This window comes from Mesoplodon mirus (assembly GCF_964341445.2).
Source record: "Mesoplodon mirus genome assembly, chromosome: 1".
Lineage (NCBI taxonomy): Eukaryota > Metazoa > Chordata > Mammalia > Artiodactyla > Ziphiidae > Mesoplodon > Mesoplodon mirus.
In genome coordinates this window covers 9,951,895-9,975,586 of record NC_138976.1, presented here as the reverse complement: position 1 = coordinate 9,975,586, position 23,692 = coordinate 9,951,895, and the positions used below count along the sequence as shown (strand labels likewise).

At 38.8% G+C, this 23,692-nt stretch overlaps 1 protein-coding gene across 8 annotated transcripts in view; it reads right to left on the bottom strand.

Annotated features, from left to right (window-relative positions):
• MAPKAP1 (MAPK associated protein 1) overlaps positions 1–23,692 on the bottom strand; it is a 229,547-nt gene that overhangs the window by 181,151 nt on the left and 24,704 nt on the right. For 5 of the 8 annotated variants that reach the window (XM_082617690.1, XM_082617693.1, XM_082617692.1 and 2 more), the window contains 3 exons: positions 18,010–18,337; positions 15,475–15,564; positions 3,613–3,761 (listed from right to left, as the gene is read on the bottom strand). In XM_082617690.1, the coding sequence (XP_082473816.1) occupies positions 3,613–3,761; positions 15,475–15,564; positions 18,010–18,268 (498 nt within the window). In that variant the 5' untranslated portion in view covers positions 18,269–18,337. The remainder of the gene's footprint in view (positions 1–3,612; positions 3,762–15,474; positions 15,565–18,009; positions 18,338–23,692) is intronic. The other 3 variants (XM_082617695.1, XM_082617696.1, XM_082617698.1) reach the window with 2 other exon arrangements.

Genomic DNA, 23,692 nt, shown 5'->3' with positions numbered 1-23,692 from the left:
CACAACTGATAATCAGCACCATTTCTTTGTTAGTAACTGGATTGACAGGAGACGGGTATCTGAACTCCTAAGGGTCTACTGATGATGATAATATCTGTAAACGCAGTTTAACCAAAACAGTGATGACGATGTACTAGCTAAAGCTTCTCAAGTGATAAGGCATGGGAAAAGGGCTAGATACTTTCTAAAATAAGACCTCTTTTGAAAAAGGTGGAGAGACAGGGCAGAAATCCACATATTCAGGGGCACTTAAATCAGTGCTGAATGTTTACTGCCTGTCACTCCTTCATCGCTTCAGAGCAACTCCCTGTCACACCCAACATTTCCCACTTTCAGTGAGATCAGAAGGACTGGCACAAGAATATTCCTATTGTTTCACCTCTAAAACAGAGGTTGGTTTTGTTAATGAAGCTATTCAGAAGTCCTGTTTTTAACAAGCCCAAAGAATTTAGGCAGATGGCTGAGCCTGGTTTTGCCTTGTCCGGCTAAGCATTCCCTAAAACCACTTGCAATCTGTCCTGGTCTTTTTTCAAATGATCAGTAAACAGAGTTATTAATAACCTATGAATCTAAAACAGTCACGGATAGCATTGCCAATCTGCCAAAAAGATAATATAAACAGTAATAAACCTGATCAAAAAACTGTAAAAATTACAATAAAGCATATACCTAAGTACGGCCTTTCCCTCTCGACTACATGCCTTCAAGAAATTATTAACCAAGCACAGTTTAAAAATAAAATCAAATTATTAACCAGCTACAGGAACCAAAAACTATTTGAAAGTATTCGCTTTAATTTAGTACAATAACTAAGAGATGCTTACCCTGAGAATCACTAAAACCAACAATTCAGTTTGCACAAATCCTTAAAGAAGCCTGTTTATTTACAATGTAACTGTAAAGCCACACCAGAAACAAAATCCTTTTTTCAAAACCAATGCTAGTTTAATCATCAGGAGGATTTCACAGCAGTTAGTCTCTTGAGGAAATAGATAATTAAGTAGTTTTTTAGCATATTTAATTAGACCCCAAACTCTTCCCTGTCCCCTTCTCTCCCCAATTATGTACCATTTGCCCAAGAGACCTAAGCAACTCAGTTAATTATGTAAATAAGGCAAGCATTATTCCCAAGAAAAGCATTGTGAATATTTGTAGTGGAAAGAACCACATATTTTAGTGGCTTTAACAAACCTTTGCAAAAAAAAGGGGGGGGGGAACTATCAAAACACATGAGAAACTCTTACATTTGAGGCAAGAAACAGGGAGTTCAATGACAAGATGGTGAATCATTAAAACAGGACACTCATTTCACTTCTTAAATGTGAGCTGAATAAAAATAAAATAATTCTAAGTTACAACAGTAACAAAAGTTTAGTGCTGAACGTCCAATGATTTACGGGAAGAATCAATCTGGAAATTATTGAAGTCGACTCTCACAGAAAAGGCTTTATTATCAAGGGGTTGACATGGTCTTAACTCTCGAGGCAGCCATGGTCCTGTTATAGCTACTGCAATCCCATTATTATGCAATCACAAAATGCTAATTTCATCATTCTGAGGTGTTATTTGAAGAGTCATTTTAATTTCTAGGTTACGAAAAGGCTTGACTCAAGTATAATTCTCGATTCATCATTGAGATGTCACTGAATATCATATTGATGCATTTCACAAAGAGAGACTAATTTAATATGTACAATACAATATCCTTCAAATATTAGCCACTTTCATTACACATCTGCCAAATGCATCAATATTAAATAATAGATGAGAACAAGGGTTTAATTGTGTTTTAGCAACTGTAGTATGTAGGATAATAAAAAAAAATAGCACTGCGTCACAAGATAGACTTATCGATATATAAATCTTTCTTAATCAATTGTGCAATGGTGACTGGGCCATGCTCACATCCTTTGCTGATTACAAATAGACTCGATATGACAAAAACATCGGGAGTCATAAGTGTAAACACATATCTAGCAAAAATAATTCCTTTGTGACTGAGGAAATGGCTTCTTTATTTTATTTTTTAATTTCAAGTTAGGTATATATAACAAGCAGAGTTCTAACAAATCCAAATCCTAAGTAATTTATAATAGAATCTAGTAGTATAATGAAAATTCTAGAATATAGTATTTTAAAAGATCTGTGCTACTTTGCTGGCATCACAGCATTATCAAATACTAATTACTCCAGCAATTAACTGCATCCTCAAACAATGAGATGATAGACAATGGAAGCAAATAAATTCTAGCCATGTAACCTAATCCCAATAATAACATCTCACATATCTAAATGAATCGATTGTACTGGTTAAGAAAAAAATCCCCTACAGTCCAACTCACTAGTTTCCAGAGGCTGACATTCCTGTCCCCTAGGGGGACCCTTCCTTCTCTTTGCTGCATTCCAGAAGAAGAAACAGGAAAAGGTGGCAGGGGCAGGCTGAAGAGCAGCTCTTCACAGGATACAATCTCTAATTTACTGGAAGTACTTTCTTATGTTTTTTGGAGAAAACTCCTGAGCATATTAGGATTTTATGCTATTTATGCATTTTGTTTCTAGTTTTTGTTCTCCTTCCCCGCCAACATCAATAACCTCACGTGCCAATGTCCATATATGCTTACTTAAACCAATGGAAACATGCTGAATTGTATGAGGTGAAAGTGTTTCAAAGAAAAAACATCTCCTTGCTCAAAGATGACAACTGACAGAACCAGCATATAACCAGGACTTGATTATAAAAAGTGCAAACATAAGCAAAGAGCTGTATGTTTATTAATTGCAATGGTGTTGAAATAAGACAAATTGTACACAATCCCTCCAGGCAACAAGCTATCACTCAGCACGCCCACACCACTGCCAGACAGCAAACATAATGGCAATAAATATAAAAATCAACTGCTACTGTCCTGAAAGAAACCCAGCTCAGCTCAGCACAGAGACAAAGAATGGCAGGGAATGGGGAAGAGAAGGTGCTGCATGTATTGATAGAACTAAATTCCACCTAAAATAGTGGCCATTTTTCTAAAAGGAAAACAAACACACTTTAATTTAGCAACTGCAAATTGTCAGAACAAACAGGAAAAAATTAAGTCATCCTGCATAGCAAGTGTCAAACAAGATTCAATAAAACACTGACATGCAAAGCAATGTCTTAGAATTCTGAAATGAAGCTCTCACCTCTACAATTTCTGGAGTTATAATCAAGAATCAGACAAGACAACCCAAACCGTCTCCCAGAACCACTTTCATGGCTTTCCAGTCAGACCTTGATTAATCACAGCCCAACTAACCCAAACCTTAGGAGAGAAACACATAGGAGATAAAACAGGAACACACACACACACACACGCACGCACACACACGCACGCACACACACGTATCTCCAGACTGTTTTTGTTTTCATCCTCCCAAACATATTACTGTGGAAACCACATTAAGCCCAAATCCAGACCTTTTTACACCCTCAGTCTTCGGAAATGTGAGTGACATTCTATATTTACTGAGTCCCTTTTGAAACCCTAAATCTAAATCTAGTAAGAATAAGAATAATAACCAACAATAATTCCATCCAACTGAGGTTCTACCTAAAGGGATAGTTTCACGTTTACTTACCTTGCCATCAAATTTGGAATACTCATTAAAGGGGTTATTCAGCTGCAGAGGACACTGCTCCAGGCGTACAGATAATATTGACTGCTTTCCAGAATGTGGAGGTTTCTCTTTGAGCGACTTTTTTTCAAATAGTGACTTTAACTCCTGGGCTGTGATACAAGAGGAAGATAAAAACATCTTTGTGATTACAACACAGAGAGATAGCCTGTCCACCTTCCCTAAAAACTCTTCCTTGGAATCTTGAGGAGGGAGTGTCCAAGACATGTTTAGGTCAGATCGTGCAAAACGTCTCACATATATGTCTGTGCACTGAAAGAGCGGAGCACTGAAAAACACACAGGTCAGGTTTGTCAACTTAGAAAGACTAGGGTTTAAGGAAGGGGGCAGAGGTCAGACAAGCCAACAGAACAGCCATTTTGTAAGAGCACTCACAGCCGTGAGACCTGAGATTCAGCCTGGCTTTGCCACTAACAGATAGATATGTGATACTGGACCATTCACTAAACCTCTCTGGACTTGTCAAACCAGATTATCTTGAAGATCTCTCCTGGCTCTAATATGTGATTTTGAAGTTCTAGTTCTTCAAGGTCAAGGTCCACCTCTTAATCCTCTCACACTTTCCAATGACACCTAGCACACAATCTGGATGACAAAGATGAGGAGGAGGAAAAGGAGAAAGTATTTTTAATAATAATAGCTGACACTTACGGAGCAAACCAATGTATCTCATCTAATCCTCATAACAAGCTTAGGAGGTAGATATTTGCATCATCTCAATTCTGTCAACTGGAGACTGAAGCCTAGAATATTTTGATTAGCCCTAGGCCACACAGCCAGTAAGTAGCAGGGCTCAGATTTGCACCCAGCCATGGCTCTTAGCCATTAGGCACTAATGAACAAAGTAGACCTTCAATAAATTTTGTTGCATGAATCAATGAATAAAATAATGATTGAAGGAATTCAGATTAAGTTATTAAATCAAAACCTTCAGCACTTATTCATTAGTGAACCAAGACAAGTTAGTTCCATATCTTCTCAAAGATCATTTCATTCTCTATATTAATCTGAATGTCATTTAAGGTGATAGCTGGATGATAAGTACATGGGGGTTCATTATACTTTTTATTTTGTGATGTTAGAAAATTTCCATACTTTATAACACTTTAAATGAATCAATCGTAGATCTTAAAATGGGCAATAAATAAGTTCAACCCATTCCATTCTTGAGCATAGCCAACTTGAACTGAGATCAAACATAATTGTGAAATAGTCACTTAGAACTTTTTAAAAAGGTAACAAAATTATTTTCAACAAACCAGTGGGGAAACTTTATCAAACGAGTCCTTATAGATTTAAGTGGCAAACCAGGAGAAAAGGATCTAATTCTTTTTTAAAATGTGGCACTTGACTATCCAATCCAGATTCTGAATATATAAGTACATGTAATCAACAGATTAATATGTTAATACCAACAGATTAATGCACATTTGAGAAAGTTTTAGATTACTATTGAAGTGGTATTTTAAATATTGGAAGTACTATTCTACCTGTACTCTATCAATAATTTTATTGCTACACTTTGGAAAAGAATAATCCTTTATTAAATACCTACGAGGAAAAAACAAAAAACCTACTAGGGGCCAGGAACCATGCCAGGTGTCTTCTCACCCTGTCCTCACAATGATCCTGAAAGACAGGTTACCAATAGCTCCATGAAGAAACTGAGGTGTAGCAAACATAAGTCACTTATCCAAGTCACTCTACTGTTATCAGTAGGGTTAAGTGTGAAGTGATGATATATTAACTCTTCCATTCTCAGACTAATTCACACTTAGACCTCTCTCCTCAACCTGTGACATTTTCCCACTTCCTCTTTTGCTTCCTACATCACAGAGAAACAGAAACAACCAGAAGAGAACTTTTGCACGCTCTCAACTGCACTTCCTCCTGCCTTCCCTCCCATCACAACATGGATGAACTGCCTATGCCCCTATCAGATCAGCCCCTCCTTTGTGCACTAGATTCCATCCACTCTTGCCGACGCAAGGGCATCAATCAAGCAATTCTCTTCCATCTCGCTTCCATTTTCAATTTTTCCCTCTTATTGGGTTAGTCTCATCAGCATATAGATACTGAAATACTACTCATTAAAAAAAAAAAAATTCTCCTGTACTTCCATACTCCCACCCAGTTACTACCCTATTTTTCTGCTCCTCAAAATGGTTGTCTATATTCTTGCTGTCTAATTTTTCTCCTCCCATTCACACAAACCCACTCCAATCAGGCATTCAGGCTCCACCACTTCATCAAAGCAGCTTTCAATGAAGTCACCAATGGTTCCCCTGTTGCTAAATCTACTGGTCAATTTTTAATCCTCATCTTACAAGACCTCTTGGTAGCAGTTGACATTTCACTCCTTCCTTTTTGGAATCCTTTTCTTCACTTGCTGTCCAGGCTACTCCTTCTCAGTCTCCTTGCTGATTCTTCCTCCTTTTTCCCTCAAATCTTTGGCATTCCCCAAGGCATAGTGTTTGGGCCTTTTCTTTATCTACATTCACTCCCTCAGTGATCTCATCCAGCCTTATGATTTTATATACCACTTTAGGGAATTCCCTGGTGGTCCAGTGGTTAGGAATCCGGGCTTTCACTGCCGGGGGCCAGGGTTCAATCCCTGGTTGAGGAACTAAGATCCTGCAAGCTGCATGGCAGGGCCAATAAAATAAAATAAATAGGTAAATACCATTTTACAAGAGGCAAAACTAAATTGCAGTGATACAAATCAGAACAATGATTGCCTTTGGGGAGGAGACTAACTAGAAAGAGGCACAAGGGAACTTTTCTGGGGTATAGAAATGCTGTATACTTGACTGGAATGCTAGTTACACAGGTGTACGTTTGGCAAAAGTCATCAAACTGTACATTTAATACCTATACATTTCAATATATGTACAGCATACCTCAATAAAAAAATAAATAAGGGAAAACCTAAATAAATATCTTCTGTATGCTGATAACTTCTAAATGATTATTCCTAAAGACTCCCTAAAATTATAGATTCAACTTCATATTTCGCACCTCCACTTGGATGTCCAATAGGTATCTCAAACTTTACATGTCCGTACCAAACTCTTGATTTTCCCCACAAACCCGCCCCTCCCACAATTTTCTTCTCAGTTAATGGCAACTCAGTTTTGCTAGGCAAAAAACTTGGGTGTCATTCTACTTTTCTCTTTCTCGCACATCCTATTCATCAACAGAAACTTAAGAAGATATCCAGAACCACCTATAGCTACCAAAGCTGGATTATTACCACCACCTTCAAACTGGTCTTCTTTCCACCCTTGCCTCCCCCACCCCCAACCAGACCACTGTCTCTTCCCAACACAGCAGCCAATGAGTCTTTTAAAATACAAGTTATAGGGACTTCCCTGGTGATACAGTGGTTAAGACGCCACGCTTTCACTGCAGGGGGCACGGGTTCGACCACTGGTCAGGAAACTAAGCTCCCGCATGCTGCCTGATGCAGCCAAAAATTTTTTTAAATTTTAAAAAAGAAAAAAAAAAGTTATAAACTTCAGAATAAGAAAAAAATTGATAAATCTGATGACATAAAAATAAAAACTTCCTGGGCTTCCCTGGTGGCGCAGTGGTTGAGAGTCCGCCTACCGATGCAGGGGACACAGGTTCATGCCCTGGTTCGGGAAGATCCCACATGCCGCGGAGCGGCTGGGCCCGTGAGCCATGGCCGCTGAGCCTGCGCGTCCGGAGCCTGTGCTCTGCAACGGGAGAGGCCACAGCAGTGAGAGGCCCGCGTACCGCAAAAAATAATAATAAAAAATAAAAATAAAAACTTCCTAATATATAAAGATTCTCAAAGTAGAGAAGACACTGACCAACAACCCAATAGAAAAATGGACAAGAAATATATAATATCCACAGAAAAAGAAATTCAAATAGCTTTTTTTGTGTGTGTGTGGTACGCGGGCCTCTCACTGTTGTGGCCTCTCCGCTGCGGAACACAGGATCCGGACACGCAGGCTCAGCGGCCATGGCTCACGGGCCCAGCCACTCCACGGCATGTGAGATCTTCCCGGACTGGGGCACAAACCCGCGTCCCCTGCATCGGCAGGCGGACTCTCAACCACTGCGCCACCAGAGAAGCCCCTCAAATAGCTCTTAAACAAATGGAAAGATGTTCAACCACATTTCATAATAAGAAATATGCAATTTAAAACTATACTACGAGGGACTTCCCTGGTGGCGCAGTGGTTAAGAATCTGCCTGGCGGGCTTCCCTTCCGGGAGGATCCCACATGCCGCGGAGCGGCTGGGCCCATGTGCCATGGCCGCTGAGCCTGCGCGTCCGGAGCCTGTGCTCCGCAGCGGGAGGGGCCGCAGCAGTGAGAGGCCCGAGTACCGCAAAAAAAAAAAGAATCTGCCTGCAAATGCAGGGGACACAGGTTCAGGCCCTGGTCCGGGAAGATCCCACATGCCACGGAGCAACTAAGCCTGTGCGCCACAACTACTGAGCCTGCACTCTACAGCCCGGGCTCCGCAACAAGAGAAGCCACCGCAATGAGAAGCCCGCACACCACAACGAAGAGTAGCCCCGGCTCACCACAACTAGAGAAAGCCCACGCACAGCAACGAAGACCCAACACAGCCATAAATAAATAAATACATATATTAAAAAAAAAAAAACTATACTATCATACCACTCCACTTCTATCAGGAAATTGACACTCGACACATTACTAGAGGGAATGCAAAACAGCAAAATCTCAATAAAGGGGAATGTAACAATGTCAAAGAAAACCATATATTTACCCCTTGACCCAACAATACCACTTTCAGGATTCTGATCCTAGAGACACTAGCAAAAAACACAAAACAAAACGAATATGCATGGCGCTTTCCACTGCAGTCCCATTTGCAACAGCAAAATCCTGAAAACTATCAAATATCCCTCAACAAGGGACTGGTTGGCTAAACTATGGTACAACCACATCATGAAACCTATCTCTATGTATTGCTCCAGAGTAATTCTCAGGGTATGTTGCTAAATGAAAAATGGGTTGCATAAAATAGTGTGTATTATGCTATCTTTAATTTAAAAAGCGGGGGGGGGGCTTCCCTGGTGGCGCAGTGGTTGAGAGTCTGCCTGCCGATGCAGGGGACACGGGTTCGTGCCGCGGTCCAGGAAGATCCCACATGCCGCAGAGCGGCTGGGCCCGTGAGCCATGGCCGCTGAGCCTGCATGTCCGGAGCCTGTGCTCCGCAACGGGAGAGGCCACAACGGTGAGAGGCCCGCGTACCGCAAAAAATAAATAAATAAATAAAATAAAATAAAATAAAAAGAGGGGGATATGAATGTAAATATGCTTATATATATTTGTAAGTGGACAGAAAAGCCAAAACCTTTTTTAAAATGACTATCTAAAAGAGTAGAAGACAAGGAATGAGGCTAGATTTCTCTGGTTTACCTTGTTTTATGTATTTAACTTTACAACCATGTAAATGTCTTGTGTAATTAATAAAGAAAAAGTGCAACCTCTAAAAATAAAAGCAAAATGAAAAATGAACTTAAGTGTAATATTTAGTTGGCAGTTTAACTACAAAAGGAATTACTTTAAGTAACTTTATCATATAGCAATTTGACTGTACATTCCCTAATAGAACATATCAAAAAGACAAAAAAAAAATCTTAAACTGTTTTCACTAATCATAATGTTAATAATAATATTGGTATTTCTATTCTGGAACCAAGATTTTGAGCGTGAGAAAGGATACATAAACATAAAATCAAAAGTAAAAATTCCTAAGTCTGAATTGGAATTATCAGCATTAACTCACAATGTATTCTCTCTTTAAAAATTTATTTTTTTCTGAGCTCTTCTCCCTGAAAAGGCCTACAAGGAAAACAAAAATCAATCCAGTGAGCACCCCTAGAGCTCAGTTGTGGTCTCTTAATGCCATCTACCACTAAAAAGAATCAAGACTCCCTGGAAAAACAGCTGATTCCAGATTTGGGGAAGAAAATGTGCAAGATGAACTTGCAACATCTTGTTACACATGAAAGCAAGGAAACTATGAAAGATTACTGGAATTGTGTCAAAAGAACTTAGCAGCAAATGTGAAGGGACTCACTATACAAAGGGACAATTTCAGCATAAAAAAGAATAACTGCAATGAATTGAAAAATATAAATTATACTTAAAAACCCATGGGTGCATAATGATACAAAGGGGAAAAAACCCTCATTGGTCATCTACATGGGATGCTAGGGAACAAACTCTTCATTCTGAAAACAACTGACAAAGGTAAAGAAGCAAGCATTTATCCTGCTGTTCTTGTAGGGACTATACCTGAGGATAGCCAAATAATAGATTAGGGAAAGTTCTTTATATAAAACAAGTTGATAAAATTAGAAATCACTATTTCACACCTCTTAATGAAATAATGAATCTAGGTGATACTCATTAATGGCCACTGAAACTATCAGATGAAAAGCTGATGGGAGTAATTTAATAATGGATGGATAACGCCTGATTCCACCATCCATCTTGTCACAAAAAACACAGTAAGACATTCCATGCTTCCTAAAATGATGCAATAGGAAATACAGATCAGCATGTACACAGTGTTCTTACCAAAAATCAAACTTCAATCTGAGCAATTTTGTAGATCTAACCACCAGTTTATAGGAGATAAAGAGGACAGAGGAACATAGTAACCATGAGGATACGATTAGCAAAAGCCAGAATGTCGGAAATACTACGGGACAAATGACCCAGTTTCTTCAACTAATAAATTACAAGACTAAAAAGTGAAAGAGAATCTATAGATTAAAAAGGAAATGACACATATTGCCCAAAAGTAAGGTGTGGACCTTAGATCTAGACCTGAACAAACAAAGTGTGTGGGGGGCGGGGGGAGGGGAGAAAGAAAAAAAAATTGAGACAATCAGGAAAATATTTGATAATAGTAAAGAATTCCTGTTAATTTTTGGAGGATAGTGGTAGTGCAGTTTTATTACGTGCTAAAAAACACATAGGGCTTCCCTGGTGGCGCAGTGGTTAAGAATCCGCCTGCCAATGCAAGGGACACAGGTTTGAGCCCTAGTCCGGGAAGATCCCACATGCCGCGGAGCAACTAAGCCCATGCGCTGCAACTAAGCCCATGCGCCACAACTACTGAGCCTGCGCTCTAGAGCCCGTGAACCACAACTACTGAGCCCGCGTGCCACAGCTACTGAAGTCCGCGTGCCTAGAGCCCATGCTCTGCAACGAGAAGCCACCGCAATGGGAAGCCCACGCACCACAACAAAGAGTAGCCCCCACTCACCGCAACTAGAGAAAGCCTGCACACAGCAACGAAGACCCAATGCAGCCAAAAATAAAATAAAAAATAAATAAACAAACACATAAGTATTTAGGTATGCAATTATATGATAGCTAGGATTTGCTTAAAAATAATCTGGGAGGGGAGGGGAGGTGAATGTCTAAATGACGCAAAACGAAACATATATTGCTAACTGCTGAAGCTGGGTGATGGGCACGTGGGGTTCATGACACCATTCTCTCTACTTTTGTATATGTTTGAAATTTTTTTTGTTTTTGTGTTTGAAAATTTTTATAGTAAATAGTTGTTTTAAAGAAAATTCAAGCTAGGGAAAAAAAAAAGTAAGTCACACATCATATTAGTACTCTGATCAAATCACCTCACCCAGGGTCCTTATAGGACTGTGCATGATCAGGTCTCCCACTACTTACTTCTCTGACCCCACTCCTTCCCTTGCTTACTCTACTCTAACCAACAAGCATCCTTCCTAGCTATTCCTTGAGTACATCAGTCACACTTCTGCCACAGAACCTTTGCACTTGCTGTTTCCTCATCTTAGAACACTCATCTCCCAGTATCTGCCTGGCTCACTCCTTCACGTCCTTCAGACCTCTGCTCATCCACCACCTTCCTAATGAGACCTTCCCTGATCACCCTATATAAAACAGCAAGATCCCATGCCTAGCATTCCTTACCCACCTTAGTTGGGGGATATTGTTTTCTATGCCACTTCTCCCATTCTGACACCTGACCTCCTATGTTCGTTTAACTGCCTTTCTCCCCAACAACCTCCACGAGGGGAGGGACTTTGTCTTGTTCACTGCTCTACCTTCTAGGCCCATAATAGTGCATAACTGCCTTTGCATACTGTGGGAATTAAATAAATACTTGTTGAATGAATAACTCTGGATCAGAAGAGCAGAGAAAGTAGTTGTGAGGATAGGGAGCAGAATGGGAGGAGGAAGGAGAGAGCAAATGGTCACAAAAAAGCAGAGATACGATTGGAAAAGGTCACAGAGCCCTTCCTCCTGGTTCTAAGCCATTCGTAAGGCACAGCTATACTTCTTGAGTTGCTCAACTTCAAGCTGCTCTTCAACTTTGACTTCACTTGCTTTTCATTATTTTCAACTGAAAGTTTTTAATATAGAAGCTTTGGTACCTTTCCCGAACACTGGCTGTAGCTGACACACAGAGAAAGAAAGGTACAAGGGAACCCCAAAGACTCCTCAATATTCAAAGCTCCAGGAGCAGCTCCTTTCTGCCTATGGTATGGGAGATGATGGAGCACAGTGGAGAGGCTACACTGTTTGGGATCAGATTGGCCAGGAGAAGAATTCTGACTTTGTCGCTACTTGTAAGTAAGTAACTTGGGAAAGTTGGTTAGCGCCTCTGTCCTCCAGTTTTCTCACCAATAATAATGAAATATTAATAGCTAATTTGCTCTACTTGCATGAAGATGAAGTAAAGCTAGTGGCTGGCATATCATAATCCAGTGGTGCTCAGAGCTGGTTACCCATCAGAATCACCCAGTGAGCTTCTGAAAAATATAGATTTGTAGACCCCAACCTCTACCTACTGAATCAGGAATTACACAGACAGGGCCTAGAAATGTATACAGAATGTCATTATAACATGCACTTTTGGATGCATTTCTGACTTTTATACAGCCATTGTATCTGGGAACTGTTGTCTTAAGAAACCAATAATAGAAGTTATATTAAGAAAACTTAGGGAATATTCATAAGTAACTGATAAAAACTACATTATTGTTTTAAGTTATTATTTAACTTCACATGTAAATAGCCTTGAATTCCAATTAGACTTCAAACTTCTTAAGGACAGGAATCATGTGTTCCCCAAAGCACCTAGCACAGAATTACTATGCACACAGAAGTTGTAGAAGAAATACTTGTTAAATGACTCAATAAATAAGGATAATAACCAATTTTCTAAATAATATACCAACACCATTTTAAAACAATAAAATTAAAAATACTAGTCTTTGATTTGAGATTATTCCTGAAAAAGCTGTCTCCCAATGACATCGTCTTCACATTTATCCATGCAGTAGTTACAGAAATACTAAAAGAATCTTACTATAAGGTATTACCTTTACCATGTGGTCTCGTGGCATATGGGTCAGTAGGTTCATAAAGAACTTCGAGGTATGGACCAGATGCTTCCTAAGATCCCTTCTAACTCCTCTATGAAAAGGAAGCATTTAGGCAGTGTCTTAAAGAATAAACTGGATGTAGTAGATAGAATAAGTGTGGAAAAAAGAACATTCCATGGGAGGTCATCATATTCATAATGATGATTCTTCTAGCGGGGAATGAAATAAAACAAAGATAAAAAACAGATGAAAGGATTTTTAACAAAATGTAATTAGCAGAAAAAGAATGAGGAAATGAATGAATGATTACCTAGCCAAAATTCCCAATTAATATCAAAACGATTCGGTGGTGGCACTTCTTGCCAGAAGAGAGTATGTATTTGAGAGATGTGTGAAAATAGAATGGCTGATCCATTTGCCAGGGAGATGTTTAGTGGACTGCGGACTCCACTTTTCTAACACATTTCAGGATAACCAGAGTGCCAGTCTGTGGTAATGATAGAACGCAGCTTAACAGAAAATTCAAAGGCATTCTTCTGTGCATTGACGAGGTTCCCTCTAACCATCAAGAGTAACCACCAGGCAGGCTACTGGTCTGGTCAGAATCAAGGTCAACATCTCAAAGCATGGGCAGGCACATTGAGGAGCCCTTCCAGAAATAAGATCACAGTGTCAATTACTGAAATCTCTGAGACAGAAATATAGGGAAGGAAACTGAGGGAGAGAGAAGCAGATATACATAATGGACAGTGTGGTTAAAATGAAAGCCAACAGGGGACTATCTGTTTCTCCAGCACATTCTGTGAAACACTGAACAAAAGTTAAAGTGGATTAGACTTTAAGGAGTGGGGGGGGAGTACCAAAACTTATTAGATGCATCAAAATTTAGGTTGAAGACATTACTTCTCACATTGTGAAAGGGGTTAATGAAGATACATGTGAGATGCTCTACTCATTTATTAATTTATTTATTTATGATCATTTTAAGATATGGAAGTGAAGAAGGCAAAACAAAGGGTAGCTGGAGAGATGGGCTTCTTAAACTGGCTCTGAATTCATTAAGGAGAGATAAATAGGAAAAACATTAAGACATACAAAAATATTGAAGAAAGTAGACAAAATAAATGATATAAGGGTTTTCCAGTTTATGCTAAATATAACGGAGAGAAGTATTAACTAGATCAACAGAAAAGGCCAGCCTGGAGAGGTTTTTAAAGTACCAAGAGCAAAACTAAAAAGACATTCAAGAAGAACTATAGGAAGTCACGGAAGTGAGATATGAAAAAGAGAAAGAAGTGGATTTCTCGTTCTAAACAGTCGTTATTTAGAAGCAATCATTAAGAAAATCATACCCACTGAACACTCCTGGGTTTACAATTATAGTAGGAGAAAGCAATAACCACTTTATATGACATGGTTTAGCAGAAAGAGATTAGCCTTTAGGTGCAGACAGTGCTAGATACAAAACATGGCTCTACTGCCCCACCACTTCCTAGCCTTGCAACTTAAGCAAGTTAAGTCTCTGTGACCCTCTGTTTCGTCTGTTAACGACAGCAATGATACCTACACCTTATAAGACCACTGCATTGGAGGTAATGCACATAAGGTACTTACCACAGCACTAGGTAGGTGCTGCTGTTAATGTGATAATCATTAATATTATTGGTTTCATAAATATTATGTAGCAAAGGAGTCAGTCAACGAAAATTGATTGGACATGTATTATATGCCAGGGTGGTAGTGGGAGGTGCTAAGAAGATACAAAAGACAGCTGCAGACATTTATTTCAAAGGAGAAAAAAAAAAGTCTAGGAAACATGATAAAACATTAGAAAATATTTTAATAGCATTCTATTTTGTACTTTTTAAAAAAGTCTTCTCTTCTTGCTGAGATTGAAGCTTTGAAAATATATAAGACAGCCAGCTTTTTAATGTATCAATACATACCATATGAACACATACTGCAAATGCTAATACCAGCAACATAATGGTCTGTAAGCTAAAGGAAAAGAATTAGCATATATGCAAAAAAGATTGTTATTGGGGCTAATGAGGCAAGGGAAAGTCTAGGTTAGAACTGCCAGGAGGGATCTACAATCCAGAGGCCCATCCAGATCATAGGTACACCCTGGCTCTAAGAACAAGGTACTGGCACAACAGTTTCTACAAAATATGCCCTGCACTCATCAATTCTTGTGACCCAGGAGGAGGAGTGGCCAAAAAGACAAGAACTAAAGAACACACAGCTTCAGCAGGCCAAGGCACCCAAGTGAAAGAGTTCAAAGCTTAAAACACAAGAGGTATCTGCCTAGAGGATTTAAAAGGATGAATTAAAATTAAAAGCTCTTATATAATAACATAAACTAAATATATAAATCTCAAATTAACAATTAAAATTATTTCGATTTACCTGATTGCTTAGAATTTCTTTCTTTCCACTGAATATTTTTGCATTTGATCTGGTTTTGTCTCTCTTTTCGGAGTCGTTCTAATCTTTGAGCTTGAAAAGAAATATTATAACTATAAGTTTGTCAATGAAAGTTTACTATAAACAAAGACATAATTAACTACCTTTATATGAATAAAGATGTTTTATATTGCATATGTAGGGAAAAAGTCATAAAATTTTAAAGGTGGCACCCCTGAAAAGCAAATACCAACAAAAACATGAAAATATTCTTGATTTATAATTGAAATTAGAGGATATAAAACATTAATAGAGATCATAAAGATAGTATTAACATGGAAGAGAATAATAAAATGTGAAAACTTCTGTGATTAATATGACATTTCATTATATAAATCATTAATAACGGTCTTAAAGGAATTTTAATGCACAAATGAACTGAAGTGAATATTACATTACAGGAATAAAATTACTGTTATGAATTACTCTACCCGTTTCAAAAATTAAAGATAAATGAACTCAGACTAGACTATTAAAGTTTTAAATATAAAATCCTTTATCTAAAAATCATGAAAATTATAAAATGTCAAAGCTATATAAATTAGCATAGCTTTTCTTCAGTGGGCTGAAACAGTTTATAGGTAGTAAAATAAATGATTTGTATCTTTGTAACATTAGTCAAATCTTAAAAAGAACAATTTTTCTTATACAAAATTTTAAGATATGCTGAAAGGATTAAAAAGAAAATTCCCTGGTCACTAGGATACCTCACAATCCTAATTAATTATTAGCATCCAAGTACTAGCTTAAGAAATTCCAACAACAATAACAAAAGCGTCATCTAAAATTGTGCATTTGTGATTATATTACCACTGGCTGATTGACCTTCCAAAGTCAGTGAACTGATCGTTTAAAGAAATACTGTCCAGCATACATTAACAACTGCTGCACACGGAGACTACAATGGAAAAGAAAGTCACAACTGATGTCACCTCTTCAAATTAGTTTCCTCTTGCTAATCTTCAACTTCCTATCCTGGCACAATGCTAATAAAATAAATAAATAAAATAAAGTTTTCTTTCAACCACTTCCAAGATAGGAAATCTTACATTCCTGCCTTAGCCTTGTGGTAGGGAAACACTGAAACTAATCTTGCCAGAAAATTAAACTATGCTGGCAAAAGCATTCTGACAATGTCACTATATCTAACCAAATTCCACGGAAGAAAAATACATTCAATTGCAATTAATAAATGTGAAGGGTACAGCCAAAGTAATATAATCATAAAGCTCTCAATTTTGCGGCATTCTCCTACGGAAATCCATTCAACCTGTCATAAAAGATATCATCTCAATAACTTGCAAGGAAGTCAGTTTCAACTAGAGAACCGAGAATCAATGGTTCTAAATTATATTCAAACCTTCACTCAAATCCTATTTTGATAAAGTTCCTTTAGATACTGGGAAATGCTATTAATTATTTTCATCACGAGAGCAAATTATTCTTTGTAGATGTCACAGAATGCTGAATTCTGAACCAAAACCTTAACATGCTTTGCACTGTGAATTGTATCCTGCTCTACCTGCAGTACTCCTTTACATACATTTTACATTTGGACTGTGAAAATAAACACATAAATATTTTCAACGTTCTACTATATATCCTGCCGTTACTTTTCCTGGGAGTTAGCAGGTTATTGCTACTGATTAAGAGATTATATGTTTTGATTATCTAAAAAAAATATTTTGTAGAATACCCTGTCATATTTGAACAACTAGATTATAAAGTCTAAATAATTTATCTAAGTAAAGGACTTGGTTTATCACATTGTCCTTGAAATACTCCCCAAAAACTTAAGTGTTTCAAATCTAACGACTAAATAGATATATGCTAAAGTCGAGCATTTTCAAGCCACAATTATCAAAGGGTACAGATCAACTAAATAAAGGTAATGTATCAAAAACAGGGGCACCTTTTCTAATCTCACACCTAGTGTAGGAATTCCTACTAAAAGCAGGCCTAACAAATATTCAGTTGTCTCCCTCCGAACCCCATACCCTGCTACAATTCCTCCAAGGCAAGAACTGTCTCGGGCAGCAGCACCCTTGGCTGGTCAGCTCTCTGTATTAAAGTTTCTTTATCATGTCAACCTGAAATCTGCCTCCAGGTAGTCTGCCTACTGGGAGTAATGTTGCTCTGTGAAGATATACAAAACAGTCCACTTCCCTCTCTACACAGTCACTTTTTAGAAACAGAACACTCCTCTCATAGCCAACTTTTTCACCTATTCTTCCTCTGTCTGCTTCCTTATCCCTCTTCTGTCTACCTCCGTCTAACAGCATCACTACAGAGACTCTCTCCATTCACAGTCGCAGAGATGGAGAGACTGCTTAGACTCACTGTTAAGTGTAATACATGCACATTCCTGTTAATGCGCAGTAACTTTCCCCATTAAACCCATGCCAACATTACACATTATTCTATAAGATTGTTTACTGATTTAAAGCTCAGAAGACATGACTAAAAGGCAATGTTTACCTGTATTTGAGCGTCTTCTAATACCAAAGTCCCAACTTGAGGTAATATCGACTGACTGGGCATATACATAGCCCTGAGTCTCACCATTGCTTCCCTGAATTTCTGACCCACTGTCTCCAGGCATTGAAGGAGGATGAATCTTCTCTAGGTCAACATCATGATCAATGAGAACCATCTCACACATTCCTGTGTCATCACTGGTCACATGTGACTGTCGAATATGAGCTAGAATGATAGTTGGATTGTCCAAGAAGGCCATCCTTTCTGTGGGCCAATTTCCTTAAAAGGCTATTTTCTTCTCTTCATATTGTTTCACGGGCTCACCTACCTAGAAACACGATGTACACAGCAACATTTAAGAATAAGGCAGAAAATGACTGAATCATTTTTCAAACAAATTCAATGTGGTAAAATGCTACCTTGAAAATCAACATTTGCCCCTGTAGCTAGGAGCTTAAAAGGATTAAGTCCAAGTTGAAAGGAAATCCTTATAAACTCTAGGGGCTACTGCTCTAGTCAATGAGATCTCCATGGTATCAGAGAAGATGGCTTACTCTTTTACAAAACAAGTAACAGTAACTCCTTAGGCCATTCAAAGCACATAACCACTGTTAAAACAATAAATTTTCTTTTCTTTCTCCCTTCATTCCCATGCAGTCTTCTCATTACTTTATAAGGTCATGGGGGAACAAGCTGTATCTTCCTCAAATGACGTGCTAAAGTATGAAACTGTGTTTCAGTTTACATTTCCCCCTCCTGCCATATGGTTGTGAAATGTCTAAAAGGGCACAGACAATGCTTTCTGAGTTACCAGGAATTTTACAAAAACGACCACCAAAGTAATTTTGTTCAATAAATACATTTTCCTTCCTTCTGATTTAAGGTAGTATTGTGCTTTTAAAATAAAACTTATTAATCAAACTTGTCTGCTACCAGATTAATTTCTTATTTTAGAAACCTAATTATAAGAACTGCTTCCTGAATCCTGTTAAAACTGTAACGATGTTTATTCTGAGAACAAAATGGTACCTCCTCAGTTAAATGGGAATACTCAACAAAGAAAATATTACAGAATAGTAGTTAGGAAACTAAGGGCCTATAGGCAGAACTGGGTTCAAATCCTGGCCCTATCACTTGCTAGCTATGTGATCTTGGTCAAAATAACTTTAACCTCCGTGAGCCTGTTTTCTTTCTTCATTTGTGAAATGGGGATTGCAGGGAAGAAAGGATATATAGATGATTAGGTAGGTAAAATGCTCAAAAGAACAGCTGGTACATAATTTTAAATTAGCTGTTATTAATAATAATGATGATGCTGATGGTAAAAATATCATTACCAACTTCAGTTTTCAATTCTTGTTTAAAATAATCCTAAAATATATCAACAATTTATCCTTCTCTCATTAAGTTCACAGCAGGTAAAGTACGTGCGTGCTTCCTTTGTAACAGAGGACTCTGCAGGTCATCTGGGTCACCTCCCTGCTCCTCTAAAACCATTATGAAGTGCAAGGAATGTGAACGGTAGACTGAATATGTTCCTAGGAACAGTCCTAGAAGATATTTAGTTTTAGAAAGACCTAGAACACCAGATTTTCTTGTCGTTTGTTTCTTCTAGAAATGGAACATAGGGGGAAATCTAGTTAAAAAATCATTATAGGGCTTCCCTGGTGGCGCAGTGGTTGAGAGTCCGCCTGCCGATGCAGGGGACACAGGTTCGTGCCCCGGTCCGGGAGGATCCCACATGCCGCGGAGTGGCTGGGCCCGTGAGCCATGGCCGCTGAGCCTGCGCGTCCGGAGCCTGTGCTCCGCAACGGGAGAGGCCACAACAGTGAGAGGCCCGTGTACCGCAGGAAAAAAAAAAAAATCATTATAGCTAACTGAAGTTTTTAAATTTTTTGTCTGGCAACATATCCTTCTATTAACCTCACCTGGTGGATCTTAAAGATACTGAGATTAAGAGTAAGTTTGACTAAGGAGCATCTCTGATCAAGTGAATTACATTAATTTTCATTTTTTCCCTTAAATATTCACTAAGTACTTATTTTACACTGAAGCTAATAGGAAATGCAAAGGTGAGTAAGGTATGCCTGAGTCAAGAAGTTTATACCCTAATATGACTTAGTATATTTCCTAATATCATGGGATTCTTCTAAGTGTCAAATTTCTGAGACATTTAGTCGCAGAAACATTAATGTCAGCCCACCACTTTAAGTGTATTAATCAGAAAAATTACAGAAATAAAGGGGAGCATTTAAGTTTCACTTGTAAAAATAAGTTCTTATATAACCACAAAGACGTATACAACCATAGATTTAGTTATGGCAGTATTTGTTTTGTAACAGAACCATGGAATCACAGATCAACAGATCTACAAACATCTTTGTAGCAATCACGACAAGCATCTTCCCCATGAAAGTAAGGCAACTAGGCACCAGCACAGGGGCAGGTGTTTTCAACTTCATATTGATTAGTTCTCCCCCGCAAAAACAAGGGCTTTCAGTGAGAAGCCACATATTTAATGGGTGTTCTGGCACCAAAAAGTCAAAGGACAAAGCGGCAAAACTATACTGGGGTACCTTCAACAGAATCTTTTTCAGGAAAATGAACCTGTTCCATCACCTCTTATGAAGAAAAGAGTTATGGGCAAACACTTCTGAAGGCACATACCAACTCCCTAACTATCCTAACAGAACAGAGGCCCCCAAAACACCCTAACATGAGTAGGTATCTTCTCTATTAGTACACTATGACTTCATACAGTGAGGAATCTGTATGAATCACTCAACAAATATTTATTCAGTTCCAATTCTGACAGGGAACTCCCACAGGACTGCCCTGGGAAACATGTTTTCCACCTCCTATGATGTACTTGAGGATTCAGACTGTAAGTTCCACAAGGACAGGGGCCATAATACCATATCCTTTCTGGCAACAAAGAATCTTACACACAGCTGGAATTCAATAAATATTGCTGTCTGACTTCCAAGGACTACACAATTTTGTTTCAGAGATAAATCATATATGAGCATGTCGTGTGTAAGTGTGATTATAAAGAATTGCTTTTTTAAAAAATTAATACAGGTACAAGAGCTTCTCTACAATGTGCCCTTCAAAACTGTCACCCTTCAAAATTGTCACTATCAACTTATTCCAAAACTACTTTTCACAACCAAAAGAATGTTTTAAATCACTTGGACAGCAGCAAATTATCATTTGAAGGTAGATTTGATTTCTAAAACAAAGATATTCCGAACACAGACAAAAAAGCAAGTTATTTTCTCTGATCAGTTGTGCAAAGATCAAAGATCTTTAAAACCAAATGCTGGCAGGGGTTCAGAGAAATGGGCACTCTCCGTGCACTATAAGAGGGAATGAAAATTGGGACTTTTTAGAGGGTAATTTGGTAGTATATATCAAAGTGTAAAATATGAATACCCTTTGGACAACCCCACTTCTAGGAACTGCTCTAAGGAAATAACTGCAAAAATATTTATCTCAGGATTGTAATACTGAAGATCTGAAAGTAACCTAAATATCCATCAACACTGCATATGCCAGGACACATACATACAACGGACTACACAGTAATTAAAAATACTTGGTAAAGAATGGATAAACAAAATGTGGTACACACATACAATGGAAAGTTATTGAGCCTTAAAAAGTAAGAAAATTCTAAGACATACTACAACATGGAAGAACCCTAAGGACATTAAGCTAAATGAAATAAGCTAGTCAGAAAAGAACAAATGCTTCATGACTCCACTTATATGAGGTACCTAGAGTAGTCAGATTCATAGAGACAGAAAGTAGAATAGTCTTTGCCAGGGGCTGGGGGGGAGGGGAGAATTGAGAAGTAAGTGTTTAATAGGTATGTGTCAGTTTGGGAAGATGGAAAAGTTCTGGAGATGAATGGTATTAATGGCACATCAATGTGAATGTGCTTAATGCCACTGAATTGTATACTTAAAAATGGTTAGGGGGCTTCCCTGGTGGCGCAGTGGTTGAGAGTCCGCCTGCCGATGCAGGGGACATGGGTTCATGCCCCGGTCCGGGAAGATCCCACATGCCGCGGAGCGGCTAGGCCCGTGAGCCATGGCCGCTGAGCCTGTGCGTCTGGAGCCTGTGCTCCGCAACGGGAGAGGCCACAACAGTGAGAGGCCCGCGTACCGCAAAAAAAAAAAAAAAAAAAAAAAGGTTAAAATGGTAAATTTTATGTTATACATACTTTACCACAATTTTTTAATGTCTGTGAAATGCCAGATTAAACAAATTTAAATAGACTTTTTTCTTGCTGTTTAATTACAGCACTTCTCAAAGTTTTTAAACTACTAATGTATTATATATTGTGAATCTCCAAGAGGGGGGAATCCAGTAACGTAATGTATTCCAAATTCCAAACTTATCTGATCCCTAAACATTTTTTCCTCTAGAAACACTAAAACACATCAATGTATAACAGAGTTTCACAGACATGGTTTAGAGATGCCGCTCTTCACTTTTACAAATGGCCTTGAATGCCTTCCCTGAACATCACCAATTCTTGACTCTCTGAGATAGTCAATGCTTTTTAATATATACCATTAAGCTATCAGATAAACAATAATTAGATTGTTAGTAGATGTCCTACGTTTCAGATTTTCCCACTTTCTAACTCCAGGTTCCTCAAAGCATAAAGATTTGTTTTACTAAAAATGGAAGCAGGGATTTCCCTGGTAGTGCAGTGGTTGAGAATCTGCCTGCCAATGCAGGGGACACGGGTTTGAGCCCTGGTCCGGGAAGATCCCACACGCCACAGAGCAACTAAGCCCGTGCGCCACAACTACTGAGCCTGTGCTCTAGAGCTCGTGAGCCACAACTACTGAGCCCGCATGCCACAACTACTGAAGCCCGCACGCCTAGAGCCTATGCTCCACAACAAAAGAAGCCACCGCAATGAGAAACCCCCGCTCACTGCAACTAGAGAAAGCTCGCACGCAGCGCAGCAACGAAGATCCAACACAGCCAGAAAAAAAAAAAGGAAGCAAAAGGGACAGCCACAGAGAGTGGGAGGATAGTAAGAGATGTCCCAAAATGACATGGCGATTTTTAATGTACTGGATGGTCTCCTTTCATACTTCATTCATTCATTCATTCATTCAACAAATATTTATTAAGTTCCTACTGTATGCTAAGTGTGGTTCCAGGTGCAACTTGGATGCTATGACCACTTCACATAACCGTTTGATTTGTGTTCATTAATGACCATGTAACCTGCCTGTGGTAACTTGGAAGCACGCCCTAACAGGGGAGTAAATTTTTAGTAGGCTTAAATGGGTATCAAGTCTTAAATAAGTATATTCTTAATAATAACTTTATACACATACACTCTCCAAACTTTATTTGCAATGTATTATTAAAAAAACAAATACAGGGCTTCCCTGGTGGCGCAGTGGTTGAGAGTCCGCCTGCCGATGCAGGGGACACGGGTTCGTGCCCCGATCCCGGAAGATCCCACATGCCGCGGAGCGGCTGGGCCCGCGAGCCATGGCCGCGGAGCCTGTGTGTCCGGAGCCTGTGCTCCGCAACGGGAGAGGCCACAGCAGTGAGAGGCCCGCGTACAGCAAAAAAAAAAAAAAAAAAACAAATACATAAGGTACAACACAGTAAAAAAGTAGATGAGCAAAGTGGCAGAGGGGAAGTA